The sequence below is a fragment of the Protobothrops mucrosquamatus genome, unplaced genomic scaffold, assembly GCF_001527695.2.
Source record: "Protobothrops mucrosquamatus isolate PMUCROS unplaced genomic scaffold, P.Mucros_1.0 scaffold478, whole genome shotgun sequence".
NCBI lineage: Eukaryota > Metazoa > Chordata > Lepidosauria > Squamata > Viperidae > Protobothrops > Protobothrops mucrosquamatus.
The window spans coordinates 30,985-52,499 of NW_015386798.1; the positions used below are offsets into that span (position 1 = coordinate 30,985).

Consider the following 21,515-nt stretch of genomic DNA (forward strand, 5'->3'; position numbering starts at 1 on the left):
GACTCAAAATGCCAAGAAGTTGTTGTCCAGGTTGTATGCATTTGCTTCACAAAGTACTGTAGATATCTTTGTGGCATAGTAATATAGAACAGAAAAGAAGTTAAAGCAAAAGCTGTGATAATTTTTGGGTGTTCAATTTTTCATGAACAAAATGTTTGCAGAAAATAATATTTCATTAATGCTTCTAGTTTCATAGGGAGGTATGAAATCAATTCCAAAATTGTTGTAGATTCAAGTATATTGCATAAATAAATAATGACACAAATTAAACAACTCCATTTTAATGTAGGCTATAACTTCCTTAGAAAGTAATTAACTATTGTCCTTAAACTGGTTCTTTAGAAGACAATAATTACATAAATCAGACATGAGGAATCAGTAACCTTCCAAATATTGTTGAATCGCAGCTCCCAGTTAACATAACCAAGAATGTGGAATACTTAGAGTTGTAGTACAGCTACAGACAGAGGACCATACTTTCTTCACTTCCATGGTATGTTCCTATAAGGTAATTTAATTCTGAGATGTATGATTGGAAATGAATGGGAATATGTTAGGATAAAATTACCAACAACCATTTTGTACATCTTTTATTTGCCACAAAAGCCATTGATAGATTTTGTGGAGTTTTGTGTGTTTATTTTTTAAACTGGAGAGTAGGGAATTTCCCCCTTTTTATATTGTGTTGTCATCAGTATCTCTTGCCATAGAGATATGTTGGGAAATATTGATAGAATTACTGGAGCCATTCTGAACAATACCATTGACTATTAAAGGATAAAGAGAAGCTTGGTTAAAAAAAAATCAGCCATTATATAAACAGTAAAATAATAATAAAATAAAACTGGAGATGGGTAATTCACCTATCTTCATATGCATTTTATTTTTCCTGCCCCCAGGAGATACTGGAGAAATCTAACTCTGTCCCTAATCCTTTAAAAATAAGTATGACATTTTTAATTAACAATTTTGAAGGTACTATGCAGTTTTCTAAATATTTTAGGAAAAGAATAAAGTAATGAATTTAGCAAATTTATCTATTACCTCATTATTAAAATCTATATTTATTGTTTAGTAAGTTGACAACCTTAATTTTAATATTTTTAACAATCAGTTGATTATTTATTTATTTATTTTGTTGTTGTTGTGTACTTATCCTCTGAAACCAAAAATACTTTGTGTGTTTGTGTGTGTGTTACAGTTGTCTAATCAAATAAATACATGTGATCTTTATTTTAAGTGTAACAATATTAACTTTTAACTATATGAGCAAAGAATAACAGCTCATAAATAATTTCAGTATTAATTTTCTTTAATGATTTTAACTAACTTTTTAAAGCAGATTGCTTACAACTATTGCAAGATATTGAATTTTCAATTATGAAAGCTCTTTTTTCAGCTTGTATTTTGCTGAATATATTCTCATGGGTCTTTGTGCCATTTGATCTGTGCATCAGTTCATGTTGCAATTATATGTCTCCCTGCCAGCCTGTGTGATTGTAAGTGGTGAAAAAGACATAATGTATAGGCAGCTACAAAGTATGAATTTCCCATGGTTCGTTATGGCAATTTAGCCTTCAGGTTTTACAAATCAGGGAAAAATATGTAACAGACTATATTACTGAAGTTATATGATAACCATAAATATAGTGTGGGAGATCTCTTCAACCTAGTGGCAGATCAGATGTGTATTTTCTAAAATAAATACCGAAGTCTGTATTCACTCACCTTATTGGTGCATGTTGCTTTCACAATCATATAGGCTATTTAACTCTACAGACCATTTTTTCAGGTTTCCCTGCATTTTATTTTATGTTGGCTAAAATGAATTGGTTTCAAGTCACCCTTTCTGGATTCTGCAACTGCGCATCCTGACAAGCCTTTAATGGTTTGAATAGTTCATTAGAGTCAATAACACATCATCTCTCTGATTATGTAGCTCGTAAAATATACTAGGATGGTTGGAGTTTGAAATAATAAGTATGTGAATATAGATAGAACATTAATTTTGGTGTCATTTTAGAAAATCACTTCTATTCAGAAAGCACAGAAGTATTTGCTTAACATGAAGTGTTTTCCTTCTCCATAGGGAATAGATTTAAGTACAGGCAAAGTGATTTGCTGAGCTGGCACATTTAAATACTGACTTGCCGTTCACTATTAGGTCATAGAAATCAGTGGGGTAACAAATGGGCAAGGGCAAACACATGTCAGATAATCAGTGTGGTAATTAAATATACTTTGTTCCTTTTCTTTTTTCCATGTCTTTATGGAACATTACATTTATATTTTCACAGTACTGTGAATGCTAGAAAACAACCAACTTGGTTTACCAGTTCTGATCAGACCAACATTTTTAAATATAAGAACAACATGCTAAATATTTTCTAGTGAAGAATCATCATGTGGGTGGAATACTACTGCCCCCAAATCATGGCCACAAATAAATGTCAGTTCATTTTCTCCAGAACCGTACTGGTTTGCCTCTCTGAACCATTTGTGCCTTGTTTTTTTAAAAAAAATAATAATAATTGCAGGCCATTTTTAATAGTTTTAGCTGTACCTTTTACAAAGATGTAAGAAAAAATATATATTATAAACCTTCTAATAGCCAAGGAGCCAGCTGGAACTCAGGTGATTGTGCTTCCTGACTGGAGGAATGAATCCTCAATCCCTACTATTGGTGGAGCCAGGTATCCTGTGATTCCAGAAGCACCCTTTCAAAGGAAGTTGACTCCTACCTTCACTGAGAACCCTTCTATTTTACTTCTTTCTTTAATGTGGATAATTCTGTTGATATTATCCTACAGCGGATTCTCTGAAGATTATGCAATCTCTGAAAGTTTCAAGCCTTCCAACGCACAGTGCTATTTTTCACCCAGACCTTTTCTAGGGCCAACTGCTTGCTAAAATTCTACAAGCAAACTGAACCAGTCATCAGGATCAGATTTTCCCTTTACGGCTCAACTCCTGAGCTGCCTGTTCAGTTTGCTTCATTCTTGTCGGCGAATGTCACGCTTTGCCTGCTAACTGACAATCATTGCATAAATTTTCCCTCATGTTCTTTACATGGAACATTGCAAGGTCTGACCAAATCCTTAGATCCTCCCCCTGTCAAATGTTTATCCAATCATTCAATATTACATTCCTACAAGAAACTTAGCCAAATTGATATTGATGATTCAATTCTCACTGCACAAGTCTGTTCCAAGTGAAAGGAAAGTTAGAGCCAAAGAAGATTTTGCCATCTAAATTTCTACATGTTATGGATAAACATTATCCCTCTTCCCCCTTTTCCCCTTCCTCTTAAATTACAAATGAACCAGATTAAAAAGGTTTTGGTCAATATCTATTCATCCCCACAGATTATATATTCATCCTCAAGCAGATTATACATTTTTGGGACCAATTTGAAAATAATAACAAGAGATGTATGGACCTTCATTCCCAAGCTCACATCTTAGTTGGGAGCAGTTTTAATGCACAAGTGGGTCCAGGTGACCAAACTCTATGTGCCCTTTACTAAGACTATCCTGAGGAGATCAGTATGGGTTACCTCTCCCCATGCTCCTTGCTAAAGATACAGTCAGTAATTTTGCAAGTTGTTACCTGAACACATTATAGTAGCCAACAAATTTCACTTGCACATCTTGAATGGTAGGATTTTGTGTGGCCAACCTGATAATGACTCTGAATGTCAGTAGTTGACTACTAAAATATTTTCTGTCATTTACTTGAGAACTTCAGTCAAATGTTAGTCAGTGACCATCTTCCATTAACCCTCAGTATTAAACTAATCAAACATTTATTATGTAAAATTCAGAATACTATTCCACTGGAAATTGCTGCAGGTTCTATATCCAATGAGTGTAAATACAATCAAACTCTTAAACTGCTAAAGTGCTATAATTCTTTAGAATGATTGGATTTTTTAAAAAAAAAAAAAAACAAGGCACAAATTGGAATTCAAAAAGAAATGGCAGCTGAATAATTTGATCTTTACCTATTATGTGTCTCTTGTCCAAAGTCTACAAGACCAGATTGGACAAACTAGACATATCACCGTATTAATATCAGGTCCAAAGATTGGTTTTATCAGGATTGTATCATAGCTGTGTATGAATTGTTGGCATATTTTGGTTTATATCAAAAAGACCTCCTGATTTGTCCCTTGCTAATTTAGTGGAATTGAAGAAATAATATATGGTTCTTCTGAGCTCAATGAAAAGGGATGGTGTGCATCCTGGCAGCAATTAGTTCTGGCAGCCAAGGATAAGAGTTCCTCCACTGCCTTTTGGTGAATCATTGCAGGCCATCAGAGAAATGATTTACCCTCTCCAATTAGCAAAGCACTCATGGGGACTTGGGAAACATGCTTTATGGTTTCTTTGCAGTTTTAGCATTCATGCATAAAATGAATTCCTTGTTTATTTATTAAGATCTCTAACTACTGTGTCATCCATAGATCTTATAGTGGGCTATCACGAATAAAACAAATTATGTTAAAATCAGTAAAAGCTGCTTTTTGGTAAATAATCAGGCTCTAATGGCTCTGAAAAGGTTTTTTGACAGTGCTTCTAATTATATTTGTTTTCTGAAATTACCCAAATCACAAATGTATTCATTGTATTTCTGACATGAAATCAATATTTAAATTCTGTATTTGTTTCTGCCATATCTACCAAAGCTCGATGCCAACCATAAAAATCCATTGGTAATTAATCCTTCAGGAAGTCAATCTTTAATTAATCAACTGATCCAAAATATACTTTTCCTGGCATTTGTGTAAAATGCTACCTAATTAATTCTCAAGCACATATCTGTGAACGATGAATGCAGTGTGTTTTTATTCCTATTTTAATTATTAATAAATTTTAAAGCAGGTAGCAAAACTTGATTTAAACTTCAAATGTTAATGATGGGCTTTAAAGAGTATTTTTAAAAGAATGTACAAGTAAAGAATTTAGATCCTCATGAAATAATCAGACACATATCAATCCTTCTACTTTAGAGTACCGGTATTTGGATTTATAGATTTATCTTCTTTCATATTGTTCAGAAACATATCTAAAATATTATCTAATGATAATATATACCACTAAACCTGTTTTGTCACATGGATTAAGTAATGTCCTCCTCTTCCTCCTCCTTCTCTCATTCAAGGCAAGTGAAAATTCCTTTTGTATTTCTGAAAATATTCAGAAGTTAGAGCTAGCCAGGAAATATATGTGGCTGAAAAGTAATTTGAAAGGAAGCATTCGTATTCTGATAGAGCTTTTTTGAAGGATTTCAGCCGTGCTAAACTGTAACTTAGAAAATTAACAGCGCTCTTTTTCCGTGGCTACATATAGGAAGAAAGTAATTGTCTTCTTATAGGTCAGTGATGGCAAACCTTTTAGAGACCGAGTGCCCAAACTGCAACCCAAAACCCTCTTATGTATCGTCGGGTGCCGGGTGGGTGTGGCCCATTGGGTGGGTGTGGCCCATTGGGTGGGTGTGGCTGCGGTGGTAACAGCAGACTGGGTGGAACTAAAAAGTTCAATCAATCAATTCCAACTTTGCAAGATCTTTTTTTTCCCGCGAGAAGTTGAAATTGGCTGATAGATTGAACCTTTTTTTTTTTTACATGGTGGCGGAGGCCTAAAGCGAAAAGGTTTTATAAAACCCAGCTGAAGGCCTAGGACTGGGGCGATGGTATGCGTGCCCGCAGAGAGGGCTCTGAGTGCCGCCTTTGGCACCCGTGCCATAGGTTCGCCACCACTGTTATAGGTATTGACGTGGTAGAGATCAGGATTGTTTCTCAACAATTTTCATGCTTGGCAATGTTTGTAATTCTTTATGTGATAAAATATTCTGTTTCCACATTTGAAATAAAATGAACTTTTATAATTTCTCTTTTCTCATTTCTAGAGCAGTTAGAATTATCGTGAATTTTAAGTTTTATGCAGAAAATGTTTTGAAAAACTGGTATAGGAAAAACTACCTCTTTTTCCCTTTATTCATCCGTTTAAACTTTTTCTTATATATCTGTTAAAATAAAGCTGCTTTATTCACTGTAATTCCAGAAGGAAAAGAAGGAAAATACCCTGTCAAATGTTAATCTTGTGACAGGAAAGCTGAGTTTTAAAGGTATGTTCAAACTGATGACATTGATGAGTTTGGAGCGGATCACATTCTTATAATATTGTGGATTAGCCTTGATTAATCCTTACTGTATTCTATTCTCTGTAAGCTTTGTGATATTCTTTTTTTCTTAAAGGAAGATTAGTTTTGATTTAGTTTGGATCAGTATGGAAGTCACATTTTTCTTCCTAAAGTTCACTATTAATAAATGGCATTCCTTTGACAGGTCTTTTGCTGGGTTTATTATAGTTGCTTGCACTTTTCAGAGCAGGAGATAAAGCACTTTTGAAAGCCCAATTTTGAAATCACCTAATTCTGAAAGCCTTTGAGATGGTGCTCTTTTACCACAATAAACACTTGGTTGGACAAGAACCCAAAGTAAAAACTCCACATTATCAGATAGCACATCACTCAATCATGATTAGCCTTAAGTATTCCACATAGTGACCTTTGTCACCCAACATAAAAAATACTTTGTACAGACTCCTCCAACTTCATGTTTTGAATTATGTGCTTGTTTTCTATTCAGACCACTAAAAGATTCTTGCAATTGAAAGATTCTAATCTTTTTTTTTTTACAAATTAAAATAGGAAGCCAAAAGTGGTCATCCAGATTTATAAGATTTATAAATATAGCATTCACATTTTATATTAAAAAAAGTGGGAAGGGGGAGTCCCCAGTGATGTAATGGTTAGAGAAAGACACTTAGGAAGGACACACCTTAGTCGATCAGGCAGTTAAAAGTGCAAGTGGAATATTTGTATTTTTTACTTACAAGATTATGTGAGTGTAATCTTACAATAATATAGAATTAGCTCATCTAATTGTGTTTCCTATCTGGCTTACCTGGGAGGGCTGACACATTGATTAATGTAGATGATTGATAGATAGATGGATGGATGGAACAAAATATTTCATTTATACATTGGTCATTATTTTTTTTAAATGACGCAATTTACTCTTTTAGTTTATGAATTTAAATTAGTCATTCAGTTAATGCCTCATATCCTAAATGATTTTTGCAACTTTTCCTGAAGGAAAAATATATATATATACTGGGCAAAATTGAAAGCTAGTTATAATTTGAGGCTCCAAGCTGAACCCTTTGTTCCAAAGGGTGAAAATAAACATAAAAAGATATTTTTGAAATAGTTATGAATTCACGTGAGTTTTTATGCAGTTATTTATACATATTTTTCTATTATTGCTTATAGGTTTGGTTGTATGGTTTAACATACTGAAGTATTCTCTTTAACAGAAAACTTCAAATTTGGAACATTTAGCAGTCTTTTTTTCAGAGATATCTAAGAAAGTAGTTTCAACATATGTTATTTCAGATAAAGATATCAAATATTCTAGTAATGAATTTGCAGAACTATATGGGCCGGATTGAAAATTAGAACTTGGAAAAATAATGATCCAAGTGCCTAACCTTTATTAGGTTCAGTCCTCTCCAGTTTTATAAATCTTGATGTAGTCCCTGAAGGCATCTATCAAATTTGCATAATAATAGTTCATCTGTCTTAACCATAAGATTGAAATTGGAAGCTATACTGTTCCTCTACAGTAATGTTAATGGGAATAATTTCTGATGTAATCTGTCTCATAAGTAGCTAATAAAGAGGATATCAGATCAGTAGAAGACATGAATAGTGTCATTGGCAAGAAATCTTTTTATGGTAGGGTTAGGGTTAGGGTTGGAAGAAATTATTCTTTTGTAGGATCAGTATACATGTAGAGTGTAAAGAAGGCTGAGGGCAGTCTGGTTTCTTATTTAAATAAAGTGAAAGCATTTAAAATTAGTTAAAATGATATTATTTATTAGTTACCTTTATTTACACTTTTATGGATATATAATTTCTGGAAGAGAAATACATTTAATTATACTTGGCATAAGAAAGCTCATTGATTTTCACTTCAGGCTTAGACATTTATTACAAATGATTGTAGTAGCTGATAACAGAGAGATGTTGGTGTTCTCCAGTACGGGAGATGGAGAATTCACACATGGGTTTTCATTGGATGCCTGTTCTTGAGACCAACTAGTCAAACTTGACACGCCCCCTCTTGCTGGCCAGTCTTTAACTTGGTCTCAGCTCTTGACGACGTGTCTGGTTTGGCTCTCAGTCAATAGCAGTTTAGAAAGCCTTTGGTGAATTCTCCTTTTCCCTTAAAAATCCCTTTTCAAATTCCTAAATATTAATTTGGTTCCCTCCTTTAAACTTCTTAGCATTGGGATCTACAGTGGTTCCTACTCCCGTTTCAACGCACAAACACCAGTGCATCCAGTCGTCAGGTCAGAGTTCCGGTTCACGTTCGCAAAATGCTCTGCTGGTGGTTCTCGCGGGCTATAAACAAGGGGTCACCCTTCAAGGAACCGGACCGCATCACCATCACTACGGATGCCAGTCTGTTCGGATGGGGGGCCCATCTACAGTCTCAGTTTGTGCAAGGCCGCTGGTCACGCACAGACTTGAGACACAACATAAATTGGCTGGAGCTCAGGGCCATACACCTGGCTCTACGCCAATTCAGGCATACAATCAAAGGTCGTCACGTTCTGGTCCTCACGGACAACGTGGCGTCCAAAGCACATGTCAACCGACGGGGGCATCAGGTCCAGGTCATTGATGTCCGAGCCACGGCTCCTGATTTCCTGGGCGGAACTCAACCTAGCCTCCATCAAGGCCGAGCACATCTCAGGGGTCAACAACAAACAAGCAGACCTGCTGAGTCGCGTCACAGTGGACCCCTCGGAGTGGGGTCTACACCCGGACCTGTTCTCCGAAATATCTCACCGTTTCGGGCGACCGGCCCTCGACCTGTTTGCATCAGCAAGCAACGCTCAACTCCCCAGGTACTATTCCCGCTATCTCCTTCCAGGAGCGGAGGGTACGGACGCCCTGAGGAGTCCATGGCCGCAGGGCCTGCTTTACGCTTTCCCTCCGCTACCCCTCATACCGGCGACCATACGCAAGATTCTTCGGGAACGGGCGGAGGTGATCCTGGTGGCACCGTATTGGCCTCAGAGGCCATGGTTTGCCGATTTGATGACACTCCCCAGATGCCCTCCGTGGAAGATTCCCCCTCACCAGGTGTCGTTGCACCAGGGGTCCCTTCAACATCCGGAACCCCAATGGTTACAACTGACCGTTTGGCGCTTGAGCGCAGCATAATGGCCCAAGAACTATTTTCCGCTCGTGCCATTTCCATGATTCAAGCTTCCCGACGTCCGGCGACCAATCGCATTTATGATTCTACTTGGAAGAATTTTTGCCTTTGGTGCCGGAGTCGTCAACTGGACATATGCAACCTTTCTATCCCTCAGATAGTGGACTATCTTTTAGATGGTTTGGACAAAGGCCTCGCCCCTGCGACCATACGCAGACAGGTGGCTGCCTTCTCCACATTACTTACCTGTGCAGATTCAGTTCCTCTGGCACACCATCCCAGGATTCGGGCTTTTCTTAAGGGCGCCTGTAACACTAGACCGCCCGTGGTACACAGATACCCTTCTTGGGAGTTACCGCTTGTACTTCGGGCTCTTACAAAGCCTCCCTTCGAGCCAATAAGGACAGTTCCATTGCGGAACCTCTCGCTTAAGGTTGCGTTCTTGATAGTGATCACGGCCAGATGCATCTCTGAGTTGGCCGCTTTATCGGTCAGAAGTGACCTTTGTATTTTTCATAGCGATAGAGTGGTCCTTCGCCTAGATCCCACGTTTGTTCCCAAAGTTAATTCGCTTTTCCACAGGACACAGGAAGTCGTCTTGCCCAATTTTTGCCCCAATCCTTCCCACGACTTGGAGCGGCAGTGGCACACACTAGACGTCCATAGGGCGTTGCGGCGTTATATTAAACGTACGGAACCTTTTCGTAGGTCAGAGGCCCTATTTGTTTCCTACCGTCCGGCCTCTTTGGGCCAGAAGGTTTCCTCTGGTACTATAGGCAGGTGGATCAGGGCCTGTATTGCGGAGGCGTACCAGTCTTCATCCCTGCCGGCTCCTAGACGCATTACTGCACATTCCACTCGTAGCGCTGCGACTTCTGCGGCATGGTCTACCCAGGCGTCCATTGACGAGATTTGTAGGGCTGCGACTTGGTCGTCGCCTTCCCCGTTTGTACGTCATTACAAAATTGACCGTTTTGCTGCGGCAGATGCTTCCTTTGGAAGAAGGGTTCTTCAGCAGGTGATTGCTGGAGACTCTAATTAGGGCTCCTATGTTTCCCACCCATTGGGACTATGGAGCTTTGGTATGTCCCATGTGTGAATTCTCCATCTCCCGTACTGGAGAAGGGGCGTTGTCTTACCTGAACGCCTTTTCTCAGTACNAGACAGGCCATTGTAGGGGTCTGAGAGCCAACACCTCGTCCATCTTCAGTCACTTCGCCCTCGTTAAAGACTGGCCAGCAAGAGGGGGCGTGTCAAGTTTGACTACTTGGTCTCAAGAGCAGGCATCCAATGAAAACCCATGTGTGAATTCTCCATCTCCGTACTGAGAAAAGGCGTTCAGGTAAGACAACGCCCCTTCAATATTGTATGTCCCTAATGGCATTGTTACCATTTAGCTAATTTAAATAAATTCAAGTCTCAATACCAGATAAATTGTGTTCTTGTAGAGTCTGATTGCAGAACATGTAAAACTTGAGAACTTTGAAGTTCTGAAGAACTGACGAGGTTTCAAAAGATTATGAAAAAAAGTCTCCTTATTTTCAAAAGGGAGAGGAGAAGGAAGACCCCAAAAATTGCCAATCTATCAGCCTCTCATTTATATTGGCAAGGTCTTTGAAGAGATTACTAAATAGGGTATTTTGAGTACTTGGATCAGAATGTAGTAATTAACAGCCAGCAGCAGTAACAATAAAAACTGACTTATCTCCTTTTTCAACAGATACTAATTAGTATGACCGAGGAATACCATATGTTGATCTTAGCAAAGCATTTAACAAAGTTTCTCATGATATCTTCATTAATAAAATGGTAAAATATGGGCTGGATGTTAAAGAAATTGGAAACCTTGTCCTATGAGGAACTTTCAGATGAATGTGGAATATTGAACTTATAGAAGAAAAGACTAAAGGAAGATGGTATAACAGTATTCAGATATGGTTATCATAAAGAGGAAGTAGGTCATTGCATCAGAAGGCAGAGACATAAGCAGTTGATTGAAAGATTAAATATAAGTAAGATTTTCTTGATGGTAAAAGCTGTCAACCAGTGGAATAAGGTGGTTCATGAAACAGTATGTACTTCTTCAATGGAGAACTTCAGAATAATCTGTGAATTGCTTTAGCACAGGGGTGTCAAACTGCTGGCCCGCAGGCCGGTTTCATCATACTGGAGCCGCGCCCACCCCATTGCTGGCAATGGCAAAAAAGCTCCGATATGTTGCGCGACGTCACGTGATGTCGCGAGTTTCACATGTCTGCTTTAGCAGATTCTCCATTGAGTTTGATAACTTCTGAGATCTCTTCCAAGTCTATGATTCTATGTCTATAGTACATATAGAAAGCTTTGATAATGTGCCATCCAGTATGTTATCTTCAATCTGCTGTCAAATCAGATAGCTGAGTGTAGCCATTGCAATTCCTTCTAATTGCCTATTCTAGTTCTGTACTGCTTTGCCATCCTGAAGAATTGGGCATAACTGGTTTCATTCAATATGGGTATATTTATCTCCAACTTAAATTACGATACAGATTTGTGCTGTTATTAGAGCTGAGGGAAGTAACAAATTATATTTCTTTATGAAAGAAGGGACAAAATTTTAAAAATAATGTTAAAGGTTTCTATGAAATTAGGATTAAAGCTCAAACTTTGACGGACACTTAATTATTGTTAGTTTGTTATTTGCTTTAGCATTTACATTTGAAGACTAGATTTAATAATTGTACTATATAAATTGCTTCCTGCATTTACAATAAAATATATTGTGCATGATTTCAAGAATACATTTTAAAATTGCAACCATATGTAGTTGCATGGGTTGTGTTGAAATCATAAAAATATCAATAGTTAGTAGAATGCGGGATGACAGTGTGTGAGAGTTTCATTAGTGCCAGTATAAAAGTTATTCTAAATCTTACATATTTATAATTCTGAAATTATATATATTAGACAAAGTTGTTTATAACAGTGTTTTTATTAGTGAGAAGTGGGTGGGAAAATGCATTTGTTAAGAAAATATGTATAAAAATGTGTTAGTTTAATTATGAGGATTAAAAAGAAATGCAAAATTATGTGAAAATCAAATATACATTAAAATTATTAAGGGGAAAAAGAAAACTTGGAAGATTTGCCTACTCCTAGACAGTGAACTAATGCATACAGTTTCACATCCATTTCCTTTAATGCTAGTTGGAATGAAAAATTAGGAGAGATTGGTTTCATCAAATGTCTAGTGTGGAATGCAACCCTCCAGTGTTTAAAGATTCTACTGTCATAATTCCATATGTGAGATTTTCATTACAGTAACAACCACTGATATATTTTTTTTTACTTTTGAAATGGAAATGAAAACTGCAGGCATGGTAAGAGAAGCGTTTTTTTAAATTTTCTGCGGAATTATTTTTAATTGTTTTAATTGTTCTGTTGTGATTCCACTGCCTATTGAGGACCCACAGTGACAATTTATATACAAAAGAAAACAGATCCTACATTCAGAACAAAAAATACATAGAAAAGATAATGCAGTGAAATTTTCACAGATCACTTACTTCATATGCAATGGACTATATTTTGTTGCAATTTATGCCATTTGCATAATGATGTCATTATGTAAATGAGACAAATTACTTAATTTGCATAATGACATCATTACCCATTGTAATTTGCCTCAGTTTATGTTATTACTTAAATTTTGTAATTTGTGTCATTTTCATTATCATGGTGAAGTTCTCTTTGATTTATCAAACTTTGGGGAATGGCACACCCTTTTCTCTCCCAGTTAGTCCATTAAAAAAAGGATTATCTTGCATGTTACAATTGGAATGCTCACTTTTCTGCTGGTATTGCTTAGGCATTGTGGCTGCAGTGATGGATGAACTAAGTGAAGTATCAGGTTTGAAGGAGCACTTGGGGTACTCATTCACCCTTGCTAATCAAAGGTTAAAGGGATCCATTGTCCATTATTACAACTTTCCATGCTATGGATAAATCCTGCTTGTGGAAGTCGCTTGGATGGAAGAGAGAGAGCGAGCAGCCAGTGGACACCAATAAACAGAATCAGGCGTCTGGTTCTTACATAGGTTTTTCCCTTGGGAAAGCATTGTTTTACAGAAGAGGCAGGTGTCAGTAAAATTGGGCATGCTATAGTCAGTAAAATTGGGCATGCTATAGTTTCTCTGCCTCTTAGTGAGGCAGAGAAACAATATTCCAACTTTGGGTCATCAGTGCCAGCTCTTGGTGAGATCTGGCAACAAAATTGGTATGACACCTGTCCATTAACCAGCATCCTTATAAGACAAATATTCGTCCTGATATGTTACTGTGCAAAATATCCAACTGGAACAACTTATTTCTGAAGAGGAACCTCCCCTTCCATCATTTAGCCAACACTCATACTTTCACTCTGAGGAGTATTAATTTATTCCTAATCTCTTTTTTATATTTATCCCCAGTCTCCATTTTAACTAGTAATTACTGTATAAAATATGTATCCTCAGTATCTCTTCTTCTGATCCAACTGATCAATTAAAAAAAAAAAACTAGGTAGCATTTTTATTGTCATAAGAAAACCTTTTTTATTATTTATTAACTATGCTAGAAATTGTAGCTCTTTTTCTCATCTGCAGACTACTTTCTACCTGAATTTACTCTATTGTGATTTTTGTAATCCCTTGCTCTTTCTGGTTCTCTTTAGTTCTCTTTCAAAGTCCTCTCTTAGCTATTTGTTTTCCAATCAACAAAACTTTCCCACTGGAGGATTATAAGAAATCCTTAATCCATAATCTTAATACATTTTTTATAACATTTTAAACACCTCACAGGAAATGCTCTTTCAAGTCTATCTAGCCTTTTAGGTTTCCACAATCAATATTCTAGTCCCCCTTTTGCTGTTTTCCAACTTAAAAGTTGGAAAGTTATTATTTTAATCCTTAAATTTACAAAGAATTATTTCATCCAGGGCAGAAGGAGGTTTTCCTGCCGTAATAAAACTTGCTCTTTGGAAGGGTCTTAACGTCTAAAAAAACAATAACAAGTAACTTTCTAAAGTAGTTAAGAGAGGAAGCAGATAAATGCAGAGTTTCCTTGAAGGTGCTGAAATGTGGCTTAGGCAGTTATTTCCTCCTTCTTGTCCCGCTCTTTTACAGCTGTTTTACTATTTCTTTGCAAGGAGATTATACCAAACTTGTGGCTGATCATTTCCTCTCCTTGATCCATTCACTGGTTTCTCTTTTTGCTGCAGTTGGTGGCTCCACAAAAGCAGAACCGTGTTTAGTCCACCTGTGCTGTCCCACCAGTGCTGTCCCACATGTGGTTTGGTCTGCTCCTCCTCAATATTATGAATACATCTGACTCTTTTATTATTCAAAACCTATTTAAACAAATATACTAATTTTATGCAGGTTTTTCTTTCTGTGTCAATTATGTTGTGCTGCATTTGCTTGGTAAATTTTTGTTTAGATACAAATTAGACTTGAAATGCAATGATATCACACAAAGTCCTCTGGGAAAGGAAATAATGCTGAGAAAGGTGGAAGGGAAGAGAAGAAGAGCAAGGTGGATGCACTCAGTTACAGTGGCAGTAGGTGCACCACTGGAATTGCTGATTAGGGGACAGATTAACATAGAGAAAATGTATCTTTATAATTGTTAAGAGATGACGACTTCATGCATGTAATTATCATCATCATCATCAATGCAGTGATCTCTTTACATTCAAATCAGCAAGAATCACAGCATCCATTACAGCCTTGATAGCAGTTATCATTAAGTTCACAAACATTTCCCATCTACCAAGTACTCAAATTTTCAACTTCTTTATTGTGACACATTTCTTCAGACTTTCTCAGATTAATTGAAGCTACAATACTACAGCACTTTCTTTTTTTGATGCCTCCCTGTTTTCATACTCCATTTAAAGATGTCCTTGAGTATTCTGGGGATTTACAGACTCTAAATTGTTTTTGAAGCAGTTCTGTTGACTCTTCCTCTTTCAGGTGTCCTCTTTATTATAACCAAGAACAATTTCCGCAGTTTATCCTCTCCCGTTCTCTCCTTGGTTCCATGACATTTCACTTATTCCTATATGTCTTTTAAAATGAAGCACTAAACTGCTATTTGTAGATTGGAGACTTCTAGCATTCCTGCTTATCACCAGTGGTGGGATTCAGTCAGTTCGCACCATTTCGGCAGAACCGGTAGCTAATTTTTTGGTGCCCAGGCCCAGAATGGACTTCCAGAAGCGGCATCCATTCAGAGAACCAGTTGTTCACATATTTGAATCCCACCACTGCTTATCACCCTTAATAAAGTAGTAGTTCAATATCTGTCTTTGTGATTTCCATGCGTATTTTAGCCATTTCAACTTCTTCCTTGCTGGCTTAGACATTTTTTGTGAGGCCTGTTAACTATCTATCAGTCTATACCATCCTATGGTGTGTTCATATATCCAGAAGGAATTAATATGTGTTATTGAAGAGGTATACCTATGCGCTATTTTTAGTTATTTAATAGTACTGTATCTGATTGGTTCAATTATTCCATTGTTTCCACAAGATATTAAATCTTTGTCTTCATTGTGATGCACTCATGAATGTTAATATTGATCTTTCATCTGCAAAAATTGTCATTTTTCCCCTCAGCAATTATCATACAATGCTGATTCCTTTCCTGAATATTTATTATGTGAAACTATTCAGTTAAAATATTACACAGATAGTTATTCTATTCTTGTAAAGTTATGCTTGTAGAATTGGAAATAGGTTGATCCCATTAAGACTAAAATTCTTAATTCTTCTTTCATTTCAAAAATTTCTTCCATTAATGAGAGTTACAAAAAATTAAAGAAAAAATGAAGACATTAAAAAAATGTTTCAGCCTGTTATTTTCTTAAACGGTTACTTTGAAATTTGCAAAAATAGAATATTTAGGTAAACTGTTGTAAAACCTGAAGCTATACCCCTCCAATAAATCACATTTTGCTTTTTTAAATTAATACCTGAAATATTCTGCTATGTGGAACTAAAATGGGCTAATAACAACATTAGGAAATAATTAGATGAATAAAAAATCAAACTAAAAATCTACATTTCAGTTGCCAAAATAATTTATATGCATTTCAAAATAAATAATAGACCCATTGTGAGTATGATAATGCCTGACACTGTGCTGGCACAAAGTCCACAATAACATATTTTTGTCCAGAACAGGATGCGAAAAAGACACAAAAAGGAACATAATGGAAAGACAAGTAACATAGCAGCATCATGATCTTATGCTAGATATTAATCATGAGCTAGAATGATGATATAATGATTATAATATGAGAATTATGTCAGTGTTCTGCAAATAATATGACAATTATATACACGTAAAGGAACAATGTACTTTAAATTATAGGGATATGCCTCTATATAGCTTCCTTTAACATACATATTATTAGCTATAAACCTATAGAAAAATAGGAAAGAAATACAACAATCCAAAGAACATGCTCAAAAATTTCCTACCCATTAAGTTTCAGTAAAGGACAGTAGATAGAAACATGCAGACACAGCCATATTGCCAAGGATACAGTAATAATTGAAAGTACCCAAGGCAATCAAGAGATTGGTTTATCCAATACAAATAGATTGTCAACATACCAAAAAACATCTGGAAGAGATCTAATGAAATGATTTGTGCAGAATGGATGCTAATACAGATTTGTTTATTCTGTCAGTTGCTGAGTGATCTGTGGAATTACAGGAACCACAAAAGTCTTGGTCCTTCATTCTGAGCAGGTTCTTGAAAGTGAGAAAGAATTGTAAACAAATCCTATGATACCTTAAAATTAATATATTTATTATTCTATAATTTTAAATCAGAAATAGTATTACACTTAATTTTTTTTTTGCTCCTGTTCATATCTGAGCTTTTTCCTCAATTGGCAAAGAAATTGCTTTGACTAAGACAATATTTACTACTTCCTATATAAAAATTGTATTAAACTGTGTATATAGTGTGTCTCCATGGAGAACATTAGAGGAGCTGTTCACCTCTCTTGGCGAGATGGGCAGCAAACAAACAAACAAACAAACAAATAAACAAACAAACAAATATTTTGATGTATGTCAAAATTGTCCATAACATCATGTAAATCAACTGATGGTATTAGACTATCTTGTCTTAGCATGAATTCTTACAGTATATGTAGAAAAACTAATGAGGGACAAAGTAGTTTACAAATATATAAATGTGTACATTGGAGGGTTAGAATGAATACAACTAAATGCTTTTCTGCATCATTCTCCTTTTCCTTATTTTTATATGTTCTCTAGTTTTCTGTTCCAGCTTGTAGGATTGGAGAGAGTTCCATTTTGCCACAGTATTTTCACAGTACCACTAATAAATTGCACTGGCCCATTTTTTAGGAAGATTGCACAGGCATACAGTTGTCTATGCATATATTAGAGCATGAAGAAGAAAACCTTCACTCATGTAGCTGCATATATATGTATGTATGTATGTATGTATGTATGTATGTATGTATGTATGTATGTATTATGTATGTATTATGAGAAACCTAATAGTACATGATGAATTCTGTGACTGAGAAGGGCAGTCTCTACATTTGAGAAATTAAAAAAAATAAAAACAAATAAGATGGAACAGGATGTACAGAGTGAATGGGAGAAGACCATTTCAGAGAGTGTACAGTTTGGGGAATAAATTTGCTGCAGTTGCAGTATCACTTACAAATTAAATGCTGTACATGTTTAAATATGTACTCAGGTACCAGGTAGATAGTTCTCTTTGGAACTAAGGCATTTCTCTGTAGCTTCATCACAAGAATTCTACCATGTGTCTGTAATTGTTTTTGACAAAGCTACTTCAATTCCTGTTTCTGTTTTCAGCCCATTTTGGATTCCAAAACTACAGTACTGTATGTGTTGAAGAAAATGATCCCAAATGTGTAAATTGTGACATTTATAGGAGTATTGGCGTTCCCAAATAAATATTTAACATGCCTGAATATCTAAGTATTGCACTCTGAGTACTTGCATAAGACCTATAAATTAAACATTTGAGTTTTCCGAATCTTCTCTCATATTAATACATATGGGGAAAGTCTATGATAATTAATTTTATGCCTTTGTTATTCCTTTTGCATCTTCAGGGCACATGGTATTATCTATTATTAGGCTGGAGGGGTTATTGGTTAAAAAAATGAACAAAATGGAAAGCATTCCATTTGTGGCTGAGTATGTCAGATTGGCAAAAGAACAAGGTATTAAAACAGAATGAGCCAATATATACTGGATAAGAACACATTTCACTATCTCAGCTGCACAGGATATCTGGATTAAATAATAGGCCGACACTTCTGAGGTTTTGTTAGACAAGACCAAGGCTATTGAAAACTCAAACCCCAAACAGGATGAAATAGAATATTTTAAATGAAAAAAATGATGGCTAAGAAAATATATCACTGGAGTTCTAAGTTTTTAAAGAGGGGAATGAGTGTGACAAACAGGGACACCAGATCTTTGAACAATTCCCAAATGAAATTAAAGGATTAAATAAAAAGGCTGTTCAAAAACAAATGATGAATACAAATGCATGCTATTAAAATATCATGGGCATACTTTAGGCAGGATCTCACATTTCAAAGCTTTTCAAATGAAAAATTAAGCAAGTTATGGAACATTTCTAATTAAAATCAGTTAAGTATAAATTTTGAATAGATTGTGCTTTATTCATTTATATCCTGGCATAGATAAAATATAGATAAGGATTGATTGATACATCCCTCAGTTATATTCAACAAATAGATAGAAGTTTCATCCCCCCTCCCCAGTTGTTTAAAACCAACAAGAATAGGCAACATTGTTTTTAAATTAAGCTGCTGATATGGTAAATGGATAATGTGAATAAATTTATATGGGAAAGAACAATAATCTCAGCTTTTATATTAAATATTGAAGGCCTCCAAACCTATCTTTTAATTTCAATGTACATTAATTTCCCCATCCCCATCCTTGATTTTGGTTCTGTTCTTTTGTTTCTAAGCTGGTTTCTTGATAAATGATGCAGTGTTTCTAAAAAGTCAACTTGTTCTTGTTCTCCTTGTTCTCTTAATTCCAACCAAGTAATTAGTTCAAATAATTTTATTTCTTTCCTCCTCCTCCTCCTCCTCCTCCTCCTCCTCCTCCTTTTTGTCTTTAGGAATACATTTAATTATATGTAAAATATGCTGGAGAAAAGAACATAAGTTTTTACACCACAAACATTCAATAACATATATTCAGGCAGCTGTTATATTTGGTGCATTCATTTTTAAATAACAATACAAGTTGATTCCTGTATTCCTTATTCCTACTATTCATAAATGTTTCAAGTAGATGTCTGAGTAAAGTCCATTAAAAACATTAAATCTGTTTTGAAATAAGCATATACACAAGACCATGCTGCAATTTATTGGTTAAACATTTATTTATTTATGCAGATAGTTTATGTATTTCTTTTCAATTAAATTTTTAAACAAGGCAATGTAATATTCAGTGAAATTCACAGAGCAGGTAATAAAATGTAACGTTTCAAGTATGTATAATGTCTATGGATTTAAAACATGAATTCAGCTATATTATATTCTGCTATGATAACGAAGTATTGAAACTGAGAGTGATAGAGTCAGGGGAAAAAGAGAGAACAGTCAACCAGAATCAATTTGAAAACTTGGGGGAAGCAAAAAGCTGTATCATTGATTACAGTCACAATTAAAGAAAGTTTGAATAATGTGATGCATGATTTACTGAATTCTACAGTGATACCAGGTTGCATTTAATATGAGCTAAAATTCAATTAATGTGAGGTTCATGCTTGCATAGATGAATGTACTGGTTTACCATTGGGAGTTTTGGATGCTACTACCGGTACTTCAGTCTGCCCTTGTGCTAAATGGCCAAAAGAAAGATTCCTTCAGATAAAAAACACTATGAATACCAAAAGGAAGAGGCTCATTATTATAGTAGAGAAAATATTTGATGTAATTGAATGTAGTTATAGCAACTCTGAAATAGAACAATATATTGAAATACCAATACAGTTTGGTATTTATTTTGCTTTCTATATGTATATTTTTTGTATATTATTTTGCTTTCTTTACTACTCTGCATCTTTGTAAACAATAAATTACTTGTATAATTTTAATTTATCCATTACTATAGTATTTTGTTAATAGCATACAAAAACTTTCTAAATTTTTCATTGCCTACTTCCATCATACCATGGCAGGTTGAAGTCAGGAATTGTACAACCTGTTTAAAAAAAAACAAATCAGTAACAAATACATTATTTTTATATGGATTTTTTAATATTTTTAATTTGATGTAAGCAGCCCATAGTTGCATGGCGAATAAGCATCCTTAAAAATTAATGATATTAAAATGAATGAATGAATGAATGAATGAATGATGTGATGAGGACTGTAACATAGATACACACAACACACACACACATACACTATTGAAATCAAGTCAAAGTCTGGCTAAATTGTAATGAGCATTTCATTGGCACAGCTAGGTTTTTAATGTCATTGGAACATAACAGAGTTGCCACTATTTTTTGTTTCTTTATTTGAATTTGCAAGAAGCTTTTTCTCCAAATAAGAATCTTCTTTTAGTGTGCTCTTCTAACTCATATACTAATATAGATGAATAATGATGCAGTCAAAAAAAGTGAACCAATGAGGGGAAAAAGACAGTTTGAGTTGTTCAGCATCATTCATTTGTTTTAAAAGAAAGGTAAGTTCTGAACAGATTCTTCATCAACCTTCAAGAAAGACTCCTACCACAGTGCAACTGGTTTTAGATCAGACATTTTTCAGGGATGACATTAAAAGGATTGATTGTTTATCCTAGAATGCTCCATCATCATGTTATATCCCCATTTACTAAGACTCTGAAAAGAGGAAAGGAGATTTAGTGGTTGGATTAGAAAGAATGGTGCAACTTTAATCGAAAATAGAATTGCTGCCACAGCACGGATAACAAGTGAGACTTTGGCAGTGATGAGCTCTTTCCTTCTTAAGGAATTGTAACCCTTTTGAGGCTCCTTTCAGCTTTGTGATTAATGGATTCATTAGAAGAGTGGTTTGCTCTGTTTTGCTATGTGTAAGATTTACAAGGTTATGGTGCAAAAGTATTGTTAAATAGATTGCGGCTTTTAAAGCTGCATTACTTGATTC

At 35.5% G+C, this 21,515-nt stretch overlaps 1 protein-coding gene across 1 annotated transcript in view; it reads left to right on the forward strand.

Moving 5' to 3' along the window:
• Window positions 1-9,038: 9,038 nt before the first annotated feature.
• LOC107288079 (ephrin type-A receptor 7) overlaps window positions 9,039-21,515 on the forward strand; it is a 67,436-nt gene continuing 54,959 nt past the window's right edge. Inside the window, exons 1-3 of the mRNA XM_029284263.1 lie at window positions 9,039-9,263; window positions 9,453-10,313; window positions 11,190-11,366. Coding sequence (XP_029140096.1) covers window positions 9,039-9,263; window positions 9,453-10,313; window positions 11,190-11,366 — 1,263 coding nt within the window. The remainder of the gene's footprint in view (window positions 9,264-9,452; window positions 10,314-11,189; window positions 11,367-21,515) is intronic.